Below are 19131 nucleotides of genomic sequence, written 5' to 3' on the forward strand. Positions count from 1 at the left end.
CCAGGTCCTGGCCAGAAGCAGCTCAACTCACATTTGTCTTCCCAGACACTCAGTAAACACCTTTGTGTCTTTTTTCTTTAGAGGAAGGGGTCTTGCTGAGCTCACCCTGAAATATATCACCATGGACAAAAGGGCTGAAAGGTTAAGGAGCTCCGGGGGGTAGTTCAGCAGAGAGCTGGGGGCCAGGCGCCTGCCAGAACCAAAGCTATAAAGGCAAGGAGGGGACAGGGATCACAGATGCTGCAGATCCTGCCTCACCTCCCACAAGCCCTGGGATAAGAAGATGCTGGGGCTCCAGTCATGGCCTTGCTCGCTTTTCCTCCTCTCAGTTCTGCTCTCTGCCAGCGTTCAAGCTATGTCCTTACCAGGACAGAGGCTACAGGTAGGAGGGGCTGGGATGGAGCTGAGGGAGGTTTCAGGAGTAGCAGGGGCAATTTGGGGAGGTCGTGCTTGAACCTGGGATGAGTGGTGAACCCAAATTCCAGCTACCAGAGGGTGCTGTCTATTCTCACTGCTCTTTCCCCTTCAGTCTAATAACCTCAGCTCTAGGATGACTGTATCTTTATAACCCAGTTCCTTGGGGAGCACCAGCATTTCAAGGCAGAAAACAGACAAAAGTGTTTTAGTGCTCTTTGGTCTGGGGCAGGCTGACTGGGGGACTCCACACTGCCTGCGGAGGCTTTTAGCTGTAAAGAGACTAGTCCTATCTAACTCAGCCCTGTGCCAGCAGCCAGCAGAAATCACAGTCACATCCCTTGCATTAAGTGACAAGCAGGCATGCAGAGGGATCTGCGAGAGATACTGTACGTAGTGGTTATCCACTATGCTCAGTGGCCTGGTTCTGACATTTCAGAAGGAAGGTGCACCATGTTATGTTGGGATTTTCACTCCTAAGCTCAGTCATACCCCACAGTAGGCCCTCTTCTAGTCCAAGAGTCAAGATGCTAGCTAAGGGCTTCTTCATTCTGGTAAATCTTTTACTCTCACCAATTGCAGAAACAATATTTAGGGCTTTTGAATTTACCCAGCTTCTTTTTTTCCAACCCCTAACCTGTGCTCTGACACATTGTGTTCACATCATTCACCCTGTCCAATAAGGACAACTGCAGGGAAGTAGTTAGGATATGAACTAAAAACACAAGACCGATTCTGCTATGACTCACCATGGAGACGCTTTCACTCCTCGCTGAAGATGTCTGTGTCCGCTTCAGTTAACTCACTGCTGAACAGAATGGAGCTAAATTGCAGAAAGGCATCTTCAGCCTTAGGTCAGCAAGCATCCACAAGAGGAATAGATGTGAAACAGCTACTGCAGGCTGACCCCATGGGCAGTAATGCTGTGCCTCCTCAGGCCTGGCGTACCTCCTGACTCGTCTCCCTACAGCCGGAGGCTGCTGGCAGTGACAGAGGCATATAATTGAATTAGCACGTGCCCACCTGCACCGAAAACATTGAGAATTTCCTAGTAGATGAGAAGCCTGCCTTCCTCATGCCTTCTTCCATGATGCTGCCATGCCTGCCTCTCCCTTATTTTAGAACCAAGTATTTGGGTTAGGTCCTGCTTCCCCAGCAGCCTTCTGGAGAATGCCATGAAGCAGTCTGAGTACACAGCTCAGCATCAGCAAAAGGACCAAGGCCTGAAGCCTTGATTATCTTCAAGTGCAGAGGGGGGATCCTATTAACAACAGCAGGGCAAGGGATGCACGGAGAGGCACACCCACACCAGCTTCCTACCTGCTCTTTCGGACAGCAAAATCATTTCAGACTGCAGGAGCTGCAGTTCTAGCCCTTCCCTTGGTGACTTTGGTCTGGATGCAATGTCACAGACACAGTGCTTCGTGCACAGACACTATTTTATGTCCTGCCTGAGTCCGGGGGAAGGTGTGGGGCTGTGGGACAGTGGGTTTGGGGTGCAAGGCTTATCACCAGGATAGATAAATGAGAAACGGGAGCACAGGCACCTCCACTGTTATCACATCTCTTCCCTGTTTATCCACCTTCCCAGATGCTCCTTTCCCAGCTGCTGCCCCTGGACTCTGAATCCACGCAGGCCGAAGAAGAGAACACAAAGGAGGAGGGGTCCAGCTCGGGACCTCAGCTGCTCTCCCCCACCCTCCCGTTCCTCCCTTCTGGGGCCAGAGCTGCCCGTGCCCCGCTCTGGCGCAAGACCCTCACCAGTCGCAAGTGGGCACTCTCTGGAGACTGGGCCTGGAAGGCCATGCCCAGGGGCTGCTTTGGGCTGAAACTGGATCGGATCGGGACCTTCAGTGGTTTGGGGTGTTAGGCCTGGAGAGACCTGGAGGTGAGCGGGCCGGCAGTGAGGGGTCAGCAAATGTAAGGGGAGACCTCAGGGCATGAATTGTGGGGAGTGCCTGGAGTGGGGGGGGGGGGGAGAGGGGGGGAAGCCGGCCCCAGGATGGGTTGTGGGGCAGAAAGAGCTGAGTGCTGGTGGGGTAAACACAATGAGCGTGGACATGGCAGCGCTGACCTTCATGCTGCCTGAGCCGCATGGGGGATGTAGGGCCCAGCCAGTGTCTGGCTGCTGGGCAGCTCACCGGCCATGCCTGTCCGCAGGTGGAGAAGGAGCCTGCGGAGGACCAGCTCGGGACAAGACGGGAAGGAGCACGGCCAGCCAGCGGCTGCAGCCCTGAAGCTCGGGCGAGGAGCGCGGAGGAGCGGCATGGCGCTCCTGCTGCCCCTCAGCCCGCTCCTCGTGCGTGAGGACTCGCTCGCTAATTAAACAGAGCTAATTAACTGCCGTGTCCGAGCTCACAGCACCGCCTCCGCGAGAGGCGCCTCGCTCAGACCCAGGGACTGCGCCGGGGGGGCGAGGACCCTCCATGGCCCCTCACCGCACCTCCTCTCCCACCCCGGGCCGCCGCCGGCCGCCGGGAGGTGGCGGCAGAGCCCGCGGCACGGCTCCGGCCCCAGCACCGGCCCCGGCTCCGGCTCCGGCGGCGGCGCGGCCCCCACGCGCGGGGCCATTTTGGGTGCTCGCCGCCATTCCGGGTGGGCCGGGCGGCACGCAGCGGCCCGGGGCCGGCGCTGCGGGGCCGCTGCCAGGTGGCTGTGGGGGCAGGCGGCTGAAATATCGATCGTGGGCCCCGCTCGGGGGCACGGGGCTGCTGCGTTGGCTCATCCCGCCCGCACTCTGCCCCCCTGCGCTGGGAGCTCGGCTGCCGGAGTGTTTGCTGAGCAAACAGAGGGCCTCCCGTGCGTGCAGGGGGTGTCCAGGCAGCTCCCCCGACCCCGCGGCCGGCTGCTGTGGAGGGGGTGCAGGGGGGCTCCCCCCCGCCGAGGGATCACACCCCTTCCGGCTCCGCGGCTGTGTTGCACCAGCTATCCCCCCCTGGCCTTTAAGAAAAGGTCGTAACCTCGGCCGGGGCTAAACTTAGCCGCCTGCACCTCCGTGCACCGGGAATAGCAGCTGTATAAGGAGAGTTGGGTTACGTACGAGATTTGTGACCCCTTGCTAGATGCTCCCCCACCCTCCCTCTCCATCTTGAGAGTGTAGCTGGAGTCCTGCTTGGCTGAGCCTTGAGGGAGGCCAGTTTGGCCCTCCACATCTGCAAGCCCACATCCCATGCCTTCCCAAACCTTCTTCCTTTCCCCCCTGTCTCCTCTTAGGCACCACATTCCAGGTGCCTGCTCCCTGGGTACCCCCCTCCCAAGGGATGGAGGCTTTCAAGCCTAGCATGGGTCTGTCCCACAGAGTCCAGGCTTGGGCTGCACCAGCCCCGCTGCTTCCCAGCGGAGCACACTGAGCCAGCACGGCACGGCTTGGAGAGGCTCTCCAGCACGTGGGGTGCCAGTTGGGCCACGGTGGCTGTCACGCGGGGAGCACTCCCTTCTCACACACTCCAAACCCAGCCGGCCAGTAAAAGGCGGGCCAAGGTGGTGGAGGCACGCCGTCAGCTCTCGGGGCAGTGGGCAGGATTTCCGCCGTCACGTCCCGCGGGTAGCAGCAGCGCCGCAGTTTCTCATTAACATGGTCCTCACGCTGTGCCGCGCAGCCTGCTGGGGAGGCAGCCGCATTCAGAGCACGCCTGGCTAAACCCATGCAGGGGAGACAGAGAAAGGAATGGGGCCCTAAGAGCAGGGCATCCTTGCTCACGTTGTGATGGCAGGGAGTGGGCCTGGAGACCCGCTGCTCCCTCGGTGTGGGAGGCTTGGGGGACCCACTGCTGCCACGTGCGAGGGCCTAAAAAGGGGGAGCGAAGCAGGCTGCAGCCCAGCACAGCCCTCTCCTTTGTTGCCCAAGGATCGCAGGCCATTCCCCGTGCTGCACGCAGCAGCGAGCCCCCAGGTGTTAGCCCCCCTGTTGCAACCACGACACACCACCACCACCACCACCACGAGGGGCTTTGTCTGCCCTGCTACACACAGGAGGGACACCCCCCACATACACCACACCACACATGGCAGCGGAGACCCTCGCCCCCCTCCTCCCCCCCAACCCAACGCCCGCCTCGGGGCCCTTTGTTGCGCGGGCGGGGGCGATCGCTGGGCGCACGTAGCCCGGCCCGGCCCCCGCGCTGCCATTCGGCGGCGGCCCGGCGGGGCGGAGCGGGGGGGGCGCTGCCTCCGCGGCTATAAAGGGCGGCGGCGCGGCGCCGAGCCACCTCCTCACTGCGCGCCAGGCACCGAGCGGAGGCAGCCGGTAACGGGCTGGGGCGGGGTGGAGGGAGGCTGCCGGTTTTGGGGGGTGGGGGGGGGGAGGCGTTCGCCACCGCAGCCCCGCTGGAGGCCGGGAAGGAGGGTGGGGGGCCGGGGGGGGGGGGCGTCGTGTGGCCGCCCCCTGTGCACAGCGGGGCCGCGTGGCGGTGGGGCCCGGGGGCACAAAGGCGGGCGGCACAAAATGGAGGCGGTGGGGAAGGGGGATGAGGGAGAGGGATGGAGGGGAGGGCTTCACGGGTAAAATGGGGGGGGGGGGGGGGAGGGTGGATGCGGGGGGCGGTTGGGGGCGGTCCCCGAATGTGCGGTGGGGGGGGGAGGCCGTTAACGGTGCGGCGGGGCGGGACGCCGGGCACGGCGGGGCGGCGGCCGGGCCTGGCTCTGGGGTTTGGCGTCCTCACGCCTCACGGCTGCTTCTCTCCCTCCAGGAACATCCCCGAGAGGGCAAGATGGTGAAAGTCGGAGTCAACGGGTGAGCGCCAGGGCCGGGCTGCGGCACCGGGAGGCCCCCAGCGGGGCGGGGTTGCAGGGATGTGCACTGGGGGGGGAGGACGGGGCAAGGTCGCCTGAAGGACGTGGGGATGAGCACTTGGGGATGAGCAGCAGTGCTGCATGGAGACCCCCTGCACCCGCAACTAACGGCCCCGGGGAGGGCGGGGTGCTGAGTCACTTCCCTGCAGAGACGCGGGGTGAGTCACCCAGGAAGTACCGGCGCTGTCGGTACGGCCCCGTCTCCATTTGGGGGTCCCCCGCACCCCAGTGCAGGCTGTGGGGCCGGTGGCTCCCTATGGAAAGGTCGCCAGGTGGATCGTGTGTCGGCAGCGCCCCGGGAATGTGACCTTCTCCCACCCTGCTGAGGAGTAACCGGATCCACCGGGGCTTTCAGTAAATTTAGCGCCTGACCTTTCTGGCGAGGTTGCTCTGGCTGGGGGTCGCTCTTAATCTTTAACTGTGGCTTCTTGGCCTTTGGACACTGCTGTGGGACTCCGTCCTGCCCTTCTGGGCAAGGAGCAGTGGATGTTCTTCCATGCCCAGTCAGGCATGTTGCTTGCTGGTCCTCCTCATCTGCATCTATTTTTCTCTCCAGATTTGGCCGTATTGGCCGCCTGGTCACCAGGGCTGCCATCCTGTCTGGCAAAGTCCAAGTGGTAGCCATCAATGATCCCTTCATTGATCTGAACTACATGGTGAGTTGCCTTGGAGTGCCCCCTCTGGGCACTGTGTGTGCCTTGCATCTCCTTGAATAGCACAGTGGGGCAGGAAGTTCCCCTAGCTCTGTTCTAGCTGCTCCCCATGGAAACTATGTGTGGAGCTGCAGGTGGATTAAGGGACAAATGAGACATAGGGTTGCAGGCTAGGGAGATACGGCAGAGCCAAGTACAGAGTAGCAGTTGGACAAGGTCACTGAGAAGGTGGAGAGCTGAGATTGTGGCATAGGCAGAGCAAGGGGTGGGGAGATTGCAGCCAGGATGTCTGACTTTCCTTCCCCGTTCTCCTTGCTAGGTTTACATGTTCAAATATGACTCTACTCATGGCCACTTCCGGGGCACTGTCAAGGCTGAGAATGGGAAACTTGTGATTAACGGGAATGCCATCACCATCTTCCAGGAGTAAGTATTTTTCTCTGCTTGCCTCTTTGGAGAATGAAAGCAAGTGTCTTGCAGAACAGCTCTCAAGATTTCATCTATCCTCAGGCGCGACCCCAGCAACATCAAGTGGGCAGATGCTGGTGCCGAATATGTTGTGGAGTCCACCGGTGTCTTCACCACCATGGAGAAGGCTGGTGTAAGTATGCCACTGTTGCATGTGGAGAGATGGGATACTGCTGCTCCTTCATGTGGGTCACATTGAGAACCCTGTGGGCTCTTCAAGATTGGGAGGAGATTGTCTGAGGAAGCGTCTTACTGCTTAGCTGTGGGGCATTGCAGGTTATCTAATCACTTTCCCTTTTTCCAGGCTCACCTGAAGGGTGGTGCTAAGCGTGTCATCATCTCCGCCCCCTCAGCTGATGCTCCCATGTTCGTGATGGGTGTGAACCATGAGAAGTATGATAAGTCCCTGAAAATTGTCAGGTAAGGAGAAGGATGCTTCCTGGCCTGGAATTTTGACCAGCTGCTTGGGATCTCATCTCCATAGATAATGTTGCCTCTGGCTGATTTGTCTGTCTTCCTCAGCAATGCCTCTTGCACCACCAACTGCCTGGCGCCCTTGGCCAAGGTCATCCATGACAACTTTGGCATCGTGGAGGGTCTTATGGTAGGTCTGGAGCTTGCTGATCAGGAGGGAGCCCTACCTCCAGGTTTCTCATGTGTGAAGAAAAGCATCTGTACTCCCTACCTCCCTTGGGGTGGAGGGGAGGTGTCTGAGATGCTTTTTTGAGACATAGCTGTGTTCTCACTTTTGTGCTCTTTTCCCCCCCCCACCAGACCACTGTCCATGCCATCACAGCCACACAGAAGACAGTGGATGGCCCCTCTGGAAAGCTGTGGAGGGATGGCAGAGGTGCGGCCCAGAACATTATCCCAGCATCTACTGGGGCTGCTAAGGCTGTGGGAAAAGTCATCCCTGAGCTCAACGGGTGAGTGTTGGCCTTCCTTGGGTGTAAGGAGGAGGTGGCAGCCAGTGCTTGGCTGGCTCTGACCTGTTTCTAGCAGAATGGCGTGCTGGCAGAGGGATGCTGGGTGCTGTTCCCTGCTGACTCATGTCTCTTGCAGGAAGCTTACCGGAATGGCTTTCCGTGTGCCAACCCCCAACGTCTCTGTCGTGGACCTGACCTGCCGCCTGGAAAAACCAGTAAGTGTTGTGGACAAGGACTAACAATCTCCAGGCTTGCTCCTGCATTCTCTAAAGATTATTTTTACCTGGAATTACCCCTTGTGCATCCATTTCTTCCCTAGAAAAAAATGATCTTGGTGAAGAAAAGCACCTGACATGCGTGACGACTGCTGTACAGCTCCCAGTGTCTGGGCTGCAGCTGTGTTTTTCCTCCCTGCCCTCCCCTGCACTGCTGACACTTGTGTGAGCTGGGATCTGACAATCTTAACTTTTGCCTCTTCTTAGGCCAAGTATGACGACATTAAGAGGGTAGTGAAGGCTGCTGCTGATGGGCCCCTGAAGGGCATCCTGGCATACACAGAGGACCAGGTAAATGGCTTCTATTATCAGCCTGTGATTAGGGGTGCTTGCGTCACTTTGCTGATGGTACCAGCCTTGCTGGAATTCTGTGTTTGACACTTCTGGTTCAGGCTGTTAGCTGACTGTGGGGTTGAAAATGTTTTACCATATCTTCTCTGTTCAGGTTGTCTCCTGTGACTTCAATGGTGACAGCCATTCGTCCACCTTTGATGCGGGTGCTGGCATTGCACTGAATGACCATTTCGTCAAGCTAGTTTCCTGGTATGCACCGCCTTGGGGTGGTGGGAAGGCTCTCTGTGTGGGGTAGGGGCTTGGCAGTTCCGTTGCCCATCTTCTGTTCATAAGCACCAGCAGACAGTGCATGGTGATACATAGGCACTTGTAGAGTTGGGGTGGCTCCAGCATGTGAAAGTCTCTGAAGGGAAATGGTTTCGTATCTGAAATGGCTGCAGCTTGCTTCCCTTAATGGAAGGTGGGTGGGATGTTGCCTGCTTTATAAGAACTGCATGGGAAGTCTTTTGAGGCAGTTAAGTGTTCTGGGTGGAAGAGCATTAACATACAGGAACAGGTCAGTCCTGACAGCATTTCTGTCTCTCCAGGTATGACAATGAGTATGGATACAGCAACCGTGTGGTGGACTTGATGGTCCACATGGCATCCAAGGAGTAAGCCAAGCATGCAGACCCCCTGCTGCCTAGGGAAGCAGGACCCTTTGTTGGAGCCCCTGCCCTTCACCACCGCTCAGCTCTGCATCCTGCAGTGAGAGGCCAGTTCTGTTCCCTTCTGTCTCCCCACTCCTCCAACTTCTTCCTCCACCTGGGGGAGGTGGAGAGGCTGATAGAAACTGATCTGTTTGTGTACCACCTTACATCAATAAAAGTGTTCACCATCTGAAATGCCTTGTCTGTCTTAGTGGGAAATCAGAAGGAATTCAGCAAATGTTAGGCGCCTGCTTTAAGATGGGGCCTGCCAGCCCAGCATCACTGGGCCATCTCTAACAAGTGCTCTATAGTGTTCTGTGCCCAGTTCTGTGCTGACAGGCTATGAATCCAGGCAGCAGAGACATGGGGAATGCCAGCTGGTGGTTTGGACAGCTCTGGTTACGCATAGGTGTGGAGCAGTCCTGGGATACGTGATCTGTAAAGAACAGCAAGCACCCAGCTTCACTGAGCACAAGGCTGCTGCCTGTGGAGCTGTGGTATGCAGGCTGATGAGCTACCCATGCCTGTGGGGAGGGGTGGGACTTCTGCCCTTGAGCCAAAATAAGGTGTGGTGGATGGCTGTGACTGCAAGACTGGTAGAATGGAAAGCAGCTCTGCTTTTCCATCTCCCTTCCAGCTCTCTGGATTTGCTTGTCTGATGGGTGCATGCAGAATGAAGTGCTGAGAAATTACTTTGCTGCATTTGATTTGGCAAAATGGCACAGAAAGCAGTTTTTCTCCCCCTTCTTTACTAGCAAAGTTACAAAGAGGCTTTTTCATTCACTTTTACAGAGTTTAAAGTGAATCAAATTGCCCTGGAGGAGGCCTGCGGTGGTAGCTAGAATTAAGCACAGCCCTGACTTGCAGGAGCGGCAGTTGCAGTCAAGCTCGAGTACTAAATCTCTGCAAGTATCAGCCCTCTGCCAGGAGCTGCATAACCTCTTCCTGGAAGCAGAGCAGGAGCTGAGCCTTCCCTGACCTATGAGTGGTAGGGTAGATAAGCAATGCACTGCCACCAAAACTGTGTGACACTCCTTTTCTATTAAATTTACCAGGGCTGTGAGCGGTATCAGAGGGTTCGTGTTGCTGTCTGTGTGGGAGGCAGGGTTGGAACTGCTGTCTGGAGCCCAGCTGCTTTTAGAGCCTGATCCTGGGGCAAGGATTTGGGCTGGAATACAGTTTCCTGGAGCTGCTTGTCTCTAGTGATATAGCTGTGTAAAAACTAATTGTTTACTGGACTGGGGGCAATGACTCAAAGTTGCTTTGTTTAGGGAAAATAGACCAAAGGCAGATTATTCAACCTTACAGTATGAACTGGGACTCTGAGCAGCTTGTTAGCTTTGGGACAGCAGCAATACCTGACTTACCCTGTAAACAGCCCTGTTGGAGCTTTAAGTAGCTCTGGAGATAAGTTTCAGCTGCCAGAAGGTCTTCGGCTCTGATGGGGCTCACCAGAGGCAGCCCTCCTGTGTTGGTGGGTTTCTGCCATGGAGTGGGTTAGCCCATGGCCCTGTCAGGCTTCCAAGCGTGCCCTGTGTGGGTCCCATCCTGTCTTAAATCTCTGTGCTTGGGTGCTTTGAATGGCTGGCCTGTGTGCTACTGCCTGCATACTTGTGTGCGTGCCAGTGGGCTCCTTTGATGACATGGAAGTGCTGCGAGGCAAACACCTTGAGGGGGAGTTGCCTATTTTCTCCATGTAAAACAAAGATATTAAGATATTTTTGAACTGAATAGCCTGGTTTTAAGGTAGTCGCCTTTTTCATTTAAGTCTTATGTTTCCTGAGCAAGCTAAGGCTGCCTGAAGAATTCACCTAGAGCAGAGATCTTGTTATTTATCGAGAAAGAGTCCTATCAAATTACTGTGGGAGCGAGAGCAAATTAATACAACCTGGGAGGTGGGGTAGAGTAGGGAGTGGAGGAAGAGTACCTGTTGTTCTGAGGAACAGCAATTGCTGTGAACATTTTGGATAGAAAGTTTCGTTCTGTTTTCATTAAAATACTAATTTTATAATTTATAATCTTCCTTGAAGAAGATACAGGCAGCTAGGGGGAGCAAGCTGGGAACCACAGAATTTAAAACACGGTTGCTCTTGTATGGAAATAATGAGAGAGAGCTTGGCAAAAAAAGCCGTGCAGCCCTTAGACCGCCTGGAGGGCTCAGTTTCCTGAATCATCCTACAAGCTCCCTAGGTCCTTCCTCCAAATCCTCGTTTTGCATCCGGACACTGTGCCTGCAGATGGCACCACAGCAAGGCCCCTCTGGACAGATGGAAAATGTAGCTCAGTGTCTAGCCACCGCCGGTGCCACACTGTCCCGTAAACTGCAGCTCTGTTGTAAAAAATGATTAAATATATATATATTGCCAATTTGAAAGATGGCCGTTGGGATAAAGAAGGAAGCTCTGCTTTTGTGGCTGACTCTTACTCTGTAGAAGAGTTTTTGACTATGCAGAGGAGCTCTAGGTTTGCTCGTAAAACAGTTCGAAGGAAAACTCATAGAAATGATTGCTCAGGGGAGGCAGGCTCTTGGACCGACATAAAGAGGTTCTTGCTCAGCAAAGGAGCTAGAAGCAATCATGCCACTCTGCCAGGACAAACCGGCTCCAAGAACAGCTATGGTTAGCCAGAAACCACTCTGGTTTCTGAACTTCTGAGCACAGCTGGGAGGGAGAGGTACTTGCGAGACGGGTTCAGTCCTCTGCAGGGTTATGCTGACACAAAGCACACCAGTCGACCCAAGGGAGATCTCCGTTAGCCAATCATTTCTAGGGGTGGTCAACTGCAAATTATTTTTTTTTTTTTCATCTTTTTTTAAAGACAGAGGAAATTCAAATGAAGGTGTGGTATGATAATTAGCAGTGCTGTTAGAGGAAAATGCCCTTTTATGGCAATTTTAAATGTTAAAATAATTTAATACATCGCTGGCTTTTGCACACACTATCACACATGCATTACTCCCCAAGAAATGGCTGGAGTAGTCCTCAGACCACCTTCTGAAGATGTCAGCGTGAAAATTCAGCCTTAAGCAAAATGTTGTGTAGTGAAAAATCATCTTGAGCAGTTGTGGAAACTAATTCATGCTATGCAAATAGCACAACAAAATGTAACAAAATAGCAACTGCATAAGCAGAGTAAAAAGAAAGCTTTGGCCACTCAAACTGTCCACTTCTCAAGTAAACTAGGGGCTGATCAAATCAATAAAAAAGCTCTGTGCAAGGAAGATACAGATCTTGGATAGAAAAGACTATGAGGCAACGCACATATTGGACATTAGTATGAGACAAACACCTTAAATGACAACATTCCAAACTCTTCTTTGTAACAGATGCCATTCACAAAACACAGGTTCACAGCTTAGTCGTAGTACACAAACAGTGCTGTGTGCACAGTCACTCACAAAAAGCAGGCGTTTCACTAAAAACAAGCTGCCTACATTTTGGCAATCTTATTTATATACACTGCAAAACCAAATAATTTGTTGCTTACTCTTGTGAGCTGAATATAATTTCTTACTACGGCACAGCTAACTTACCTCCATGTATTATCTTACTATAGCAGTGGCATCTTATCTTCTCGAGGGAATTATTTTCAATTAAATGTACATCTCCTAGAAGAAACAATAGTAATGTGTTATAGTTTACTGCACAAGATTCAAAGAGACAGTCTTCAAAGAGCAGTAGCTGTAGTCAAATGAAAATAGAAGAAAAGCTCATAAATAATAGCAAATTAAATGTAAAAGAGCCTAAAAAAAGGCAGGTTTTAAGGAAAATATGTGACAAATAAAAAAGGTAGTATTAAAATCTTTTTCAAATGCATCTCAGACACAGGAAAGCTGCCAAAGAGCCATAAGATGGAATGGGAGCATTTAGGGAAGGCCACGGTAGAAAAGTAAAAGCGATGTTGTTGCCATCAGTAGGGGTATTCCCAGATAACAGATTTTTCCCTCAGCAGAGGTGAGACAAAGACACCACTGCCAACTGAAGTGAACTTGAGAATATCTCCACGATGTGGAGCAGCAACCTGTCAGTACCACGTGTAAATCTCAGATGGTTTGGGGCATGAAACAGCTGAACAGTTAACTAAGCTGTAATTCATTATGCACATCAGACCCGACACCAGAGGATTAGAAATTTACAGATGTGATGGCAGATTTTTAGAAAGGCTCACCAAGGAGTCCAGAAAGTAGAGAGAAATATCAGTTTTACCTCTGTATAAGACAATTCAGCTGAAGCCCAGCATGAAGAAAAGAGTTAGTCAGCACCTGGTTGACAGTGAAGCAGTGGGGTAGGCTCCGTGTTGCTTTCATTGCAATAAACTATGCCTCCGAGGTCTGTTTGCACCCTTGGCTGCATTTGTCAATGTGATTGCTAGTAAGAGTAACTCGTGTTGAAGATCAAGTGGATTTAGAAAAGACAAGAGTGGCCAAACCTTTTAAAGGTAGTTTGTAATCTCCAGCTTTTTGGTTACCAGCCTGGTGTATGTGCTGGACCTGTAAGAGCACACTGAAGTTTCACTGAATGCATACGGCCTCCAGCCTCCCCAACTCCTCATAATCCTTGTATGCCTTTCTCAGCCTGATTAAACAGCCTTCTAGATCATCCTCATGGGCAAAAACTCTTATTCACTTTTTTTTGAGGAGCTAAAGAGACTAAACTTTTCACTCTCAAAGCATTTTTCTCCAGCCCGGAATCAGAGTTAGGACTTTTTGCTCCAATTACTACAAAATGTGATGGGAACCAGGACAAAAACACACCAGTGCCAAACAGGAATAAAAGATGTTTAAAAACAACTGGCTGAGAACTCACATGAGGCTGCTGCTTCCTCAGCCTTTCCAGAGCTCCTGTTGCCCCAGATATGGTCAAACACTATTATTCCTTGCTCTTAGATTTATCTATGGATAGCTTACATATTGGCTATATGTGTATGGTAACAGAGCCTGTTTTAGCCCTATTTAAAAACTTAAATTATGAAATTATATTTCAATGCCTCTCAGCATTTTGTTTGAGGCATTTACCCCTTTTGAGACTCTTGGAATATTACCTCTACGTATCAAAAATGGTAACAGATTTGTCTACCAACTTCTTCTCCCTCCATGTCCGTGCAGACTTCTTCCATTATTCCTGATTTTTACCTTCCTCCCCGCTGGTTTCTCATTGGTTTCCATACGTGGGCTGTCAGGCTCATCACTTAGGTAATTTGTTCACCCATCTGCCCAGTCATTTTTAAATGGGTCTTCCCCAATTCATTTAAGAATTGACATCAACAAACCATGAATTTCAGCAGCCAGCACTTTTTCATCACCAACGAGATTAGAGTACTGCAGAAAAGCAGCTGCAACACTATGCTTCTTTCCAGGGTCACTCACTCCATCTCTGTCAAGCAGCCTCAGGCATTGTGTAGCGGCTTGTTCACACCACAGCACCCCATGCATTTCTCCCCATCAGAGCGCTCTAGGTCACCTGTACCTGGAAAAGGGAAAGTGTTCATCCTGAGAAGATCCTGTCAAGAATTCTCCTTAATTACTAATGGCTTGGAAGTGCTACATTCCCCTACGACCACATTCTGCTCTTTGCAAATATAGAACAGACATATCTGATGAGTACTTCCTTTTTTTTTTTCTTCATTTAGGACTTTTTTTTTTTTTTTAATCCCAGTCAAGAAAAAAGCTTATATTACTGCAAGGATTGATTTTCCTTTAAATATAACTTGAACAATGTGTTAGCATCCTTAGATATCCACCTATAGGTATTTATTCCTGAGGTCATCAGCCACTCATATAACTTTTTTTTATACATCTCAATTATTTTGTCATCCCTGTATTCGTCTTCCTCCACACACAGTCACTGCATTTGTTACAATGTTTATTTTTATTAATTGAGGTCAAGTTTTTTTATTACTTTTATTAATTATTTTCAAGTATTACTGTCACATGGCCACTTACTCAAGGAATTGTTTTACTGAAAGCTATCTTCTCATGCATACTAAATCACAGCTTTTCGGATAACTGAAAAAAAAACCTCTCATCTTTCCAAAGATCTTCCACTTAAATCACACTTTCCTGATACTTCTCCTAAATAATTCCACTGTAAGAAAAGGCTATATAATACCGTACAGTTCTCTGTTATGATATTTTTGTCCTGGGTGATATCTTGATTTGTTTCTCAGTCGATTTCTTGTCTTTAGGCAACCACCAATTCTAACTCAATCTTCATCTGTCATAAGGACATGTAAAATCATTGCCTTACTTGGGCATGCCATTATTTGTAACTTGCTGAGAAGCTCCCCATGGCATAGCATATTCTTTAGTATTCCCATCCAAAGTCTCCCATGACAACATAATTTTCCTTTTCACATGAAGCAGAGAGGTACTTAAGAAATAAATCACTGTGTTTTGTTTGGTGACTGAGGAGTATACAAAAGACCTTCCAAAGCCCTAATGAACGTGTGTGTCAGATCATACTGTTTTGCTGTTGGCTCTAGAGGGAATGTGTTTTTTAGCACAGCTTGCAACTCCAATTCATGATTGCCCTTCCCTATTCCACCTTTACCAGTGGGTTAGACTGGTGAGCTGGGAGTTCTATGATGTGATGTTGAACTTCAAAAATGTCAGTTAATCACATTTCTTCCTGTCCTGAGAACTTTTAGTTCCTCTTGCATGTTGCCCAGATGCACAGTCTTCTGCGGAAGCTTAAATTGTTGCCTCTTCCCATGTGTTGCAATATTGATTCAACTTGATGGTGACATCTTTTAGTGGCTGCTTGAACCCCTTTTCCATAGCATTACCTTAGTATCTTCCTGGCTATTGTAGCTGCTTTCCAAGCTAAGAAATCTACACCCCTTCTGTCAGGGGGCCTATAGCATCCTCTCCTTGCTCACATCCCAAGAAAAAATGACTCAATCATTTAACAAATTCACATCTAAAACAGTTCTCACAGTCTCATACTTCTTTTGGAAGATTTTCAGTGGTGACTGAACTTCCCTTAAGCTGCCTGTAGCCCATCCAGTCCTCCTTGCTGCCTTACCAATTGTTCCCAGCATTAATCACCATCAGGAGGGGCTTGTCAGATGATTTCATGAGCCTGCCCATGCATCATAAGATGCATCTCCAAGGAGACAGCACTCCACTGTGTTCTGAGCTAATTCTGACCTCTCTTCACGTAGAAGTGGAGTTCTTCGTGCAGAAAACATCAGCACGAGTCTGCACCACCGTTGGATGCTCTTAGGATCACTCGACTGCAGCTGGAATCGACAAAGCTGCTGACACAGCCAAGGCCCTGGTGGGGGTTTATCATCTGGCCTAGCTCCACCTTGGCTGACTCACAGAAGGACTTCAAACAAGGCCTGCCATCTATTCTCAGCTCTTCTGCAGAGCTGACAGGCAGATCTCTCCTTAGAAGATCACCACCACCATCTAAACATAGAAAGAGTTTTGCAGCAGAGGTATGAGGCTCAGGAAAGCCAATCTCCTAGCTTGAATATAGAAGCAAGAGCACGTTTTTATGCAGCTTTAATCACTCCTGCCCTCCTAGCTTAGCACAAGAACAAGATAAATAGAATACTAAACAGGTTAATCAAAAGCTGCTCCAGTGAAGGCTGTCAGCACCACATCTAGGTCCACCAAAGGGATCCTAAAACAGGGAAAAGCTATCTCACACAAAGCTGACTCATGGGGCAGGGACAGAGCCTCCAGCAGAAGGTTGCTGGGTGGAAAGCACCACCAGACAGCTGAACAGACAGACAAGAGGCTTTTTCAGTTCTGATGTATGATCTAAAATAGATGGGACCCAGGAATGAGCAAAGGGAGGGAGAGGGCTCAGACCTGCTTAACAAAAGGAAAAATTACCTGGGCTATGTAGTGGCTGGGAGACTGAACCCTTCCTAGAGCCTGTAAGAACATCCCACATCCCCGTGATGAGGTGCAAGGAGGGTGATGTGGGAAAATCTGGTAGGCTTCATGAAGAAACTCAGTCAGCCTATCTTGGCAGATAGTGTCTTTGGTATGAAAATTCACCTTTCACATGAAAGAGGAAAGAGGAAGGAGAGGCCACTCTGCCTGCCACTAGATCATAAACACATTCAGCAGGGAGACAGGGCTTAGTCCTGTCTTACAGCAAAATGCCTGGCATTGTCTGTTGGAGCACCTCGCCAAGAGGCTGATCTCAGCACAGAAAGCATGGAGTACAGCAGCCAAGGTAAAGAACTGCATCCCTCCCTCCAGCTCAAAGGCTGGCAGTCTCCCCCAGTGCCTTATGGAGGCAGGATGCTGACAAGCGGTTATGTCCCAGCTCTTGCATCAAGGGATGGTTTTCATGCCACTCCCACTGCTGTTTAATACTTGCACCTGTCCTCACCAATACACAATAGTCCAAATGTTGGAGAGAGAGAAGCTGTAGCAAACACTAGCATGTTCCCAGGCTGCCACAGTGAGTCTGCACCAACACGGACTTCCACGGTGTGGGGAAGCTGAACCAGCCTGCCTAAATACTCCATGGGAGGGCTTCACCGTCAGTCCAGAGACATGATCATAAAACCATGGTCTTTGACGGATGGTCATGTAGATAACTAGACAGCAGTCACATCTGAAGGGTCCTGAGATGGATGCTGGCAGAAGGACGGGCCCAGATGCATCCTTCCATGGGAACCCATTCAGTAAGACACATCCATGTCTGGACTGTACTTGGGCAATAAACATTCACGTTAATACGTGGATGCTGAGATAGGACTTTGTCCTCTGCATGCCAAGGTCCACTCTGGTGCACTAGGGAGTAGATTAGGCTCAACTGCAACATGTTCACAGGCAAGCAGGGTCAGCTGGAGAGTGTACCTGACCTGCTCCTCCAACATTCATTTCATCAACTCATCTGCTGGGTCCAGGATAGGAAAAGGCCCCCTCCATCCACCGACAAGCTGCCCCTGCAACCAAGATTTTGAGAAAGCTTAGGCCAAACAAAGATTTTGAATGGGTTGTGGTCTGAGGATAAATGAGACTCATGATTATGCCCCATGAGATGACTACAGGTGTTCGCAAAGACTAAGCAGCCAAGACCTGGGTCTCCACTAGACAATTTCTTCTGACACTGCTTCTTGAGCCAGCGCTGCAGTGAGGTGTTGTGGAAGAGGGGTGAGACTGGGGCATCAAGAAGCAACACACTGCTGAACAGTTCCTAGATACCACAGTTCCAGAGAAAGCATGCTAGATACTCCCCAAAAGGAACAGAGAAGACCCTACAGAGTAGAGTTACATAAATGGAAGATCCACGTCTCCTCATATCCAGCATCAAAGATGTGAAGTCACTACTGAAGGATAGGCAGATGCAGGGGAGATTGTCCAGTCACCACTGGAGGCTTTGGGCCATGCTTCCCATGCTGAGAAGTCACAGAGGGAAAGGATCAGCATTGCATGTCCAGCCAGCAAGATCTCATGAGCTTTCATACTGGTGGGGATCAGAACCTGTGACCGGCAATGCAATTTACCAAAGGACATCATCTTGCACATACGTGATGGAGACATCTCAGTTTCACTGCAAATGAGATTCTGACAAGTAGTGTGGGACTGGGATACCCATGCGTCCTGGTGCACGGGTGTCTGACAGCACCAGGTGCTCATCTGGGCAATGATTTCTAGAGGCAGAGATGTTGGTCCTTCTACTCTTCGTGCTTGAAATCTCTCAGCACACATACTTTAGAGTAGTGGATTTCTTAAGCAGCACAAACAGATCAGAGGCCAAGATATGCATGCCATGGATTACACACGGGGAGAGACAGACTTTGCCAGCTAGTCATAGAGATCTCCACATCAGAGAAAGGGCAGAAAATGCTGCAAGGAAATATATGGGAAAGGGGATTTGCATGAACCACAAGAGCCTTTGGGCAGGACAGAAAGCAATCTTTGAGCTACTGCATGTGAGGCATCATCACTCAAAAGAAAAACCATGGATTAAAGTATTTGGTCTGTTTTCAGTTCTTTTAGGAAGAAAAGATAAAAGGGAAGAGGGAAAGAAATGGAAACAACCAGGGAAGGTGGCGTGGAGGTAAGGCCACGAGGGTGAATGCCCAGTCTCTCCTGAGACCTCCTGTCTGTGCAACTGCATATTGCAAGGGCAGGAGGGGAGCACCCCTGTGCTGGCATTAAGCGCACTGCTGCATGCACCAAACATTCTCCCATCTTCTCGGTGAGAGGTGAGCGTGGCACTGATCCCAGCAGACCATCAGCTAATGAACTGCAGTGTCCCCAAGCCAGCAGCAGTGCCTTGGCCCGGAGGTTTCCTTGCAGCTGGCACAGCCTCACCCTCCCACCCCCAGGAACCAGACCTAACCAGACAGCTTCACATACGCTGACACACCAACACGTGCTGTAACACGTCTTGCAGCCACGCGCGGAGGACCTCACCCTGCTTAAACACCGACCCTCTGCATTGTGACGTGCAAATGCTCAGGTGCTCATGTGCACGACAGCGTTAGTTATGCAAGCCAAACCTGGGAAGGTAAATTATTGCATTCCCCCAACCCGTATTTTATCTACCTTACCTAATCTTATGGGTGATCCAAAAAAACTCTACTGTGATCTACTTTATCTTCCCTTCGGGGCCTTTTGCAAGAGGTGTTTTTCTCTGGAGCTTCA

At 51.1% G+C, this 19131-nt stretch overlaps 2 protein-coding genes across 2 annotated transcripts; both read left to right on the forward strand.

The window, feature by feature from the left end:
• Positions 1–283: 283 nt before the first annotated feature.
• Positions 284–2284, forward strand: LOC126913133 (C-type natriuretic peptide 2-like). The gene is made up of 2 exons (XM_050708114.1): positions 284–382; positions 2006–2284. Exons 1-2 carry the CDS (start codon positions 284–286, stop codon positions 2282–2284), a joined length of 378 nt encoding a protein of 125 aa, XP_050564071.1.
• Positions 2285–4561: 2277 nt separating this feature from the next.
• GAPDH (glyceraldehyde-3-phosphate dehydrogenase) lies at positions 4562–8705 on the forward strand. Its single transcript, XM_035571540.2, has 12 exons — positions 4562–4660; positions 5103–5146; positions 5762–5861; positions 6178–6284; positions 6369–6459; positions 6631–6746; positions 6849–6930; positions 7101–7252; positions 7389–7467; positions 7735–7818; positions 7973–8070; positions 8409–8705. Exons 2-12 carry the CDS (start codon positions 5124–5126, stop codon positions 8476–8478), a joined length of 1002 nt encoding a protein of 333 aa, XP_035427433.1. The 5' UTR covers positions 4562–4660; positions 5103–5123; the 3' UTR covers positions 8479–8705.
• Positions 8706–19131: the final 10426 nt, after the last annotated feature.

This window comes from Cygnus atratus, chromosome 1 (genome assembly GCF_013377495.2).
Source record: "Cygnus atratus isolate AKBS03 ecotype Queensland, Australia chromosome 1, CAtr_DNAZoo_HiC_assembly, whole genome shotgun sequence".
Classification (NCBI taxonomy): Eukaryota; Metazoa; Chordata; class Aves; order Anseriformes; family Anatidae; genus Cygnus; species Cygnus atratus.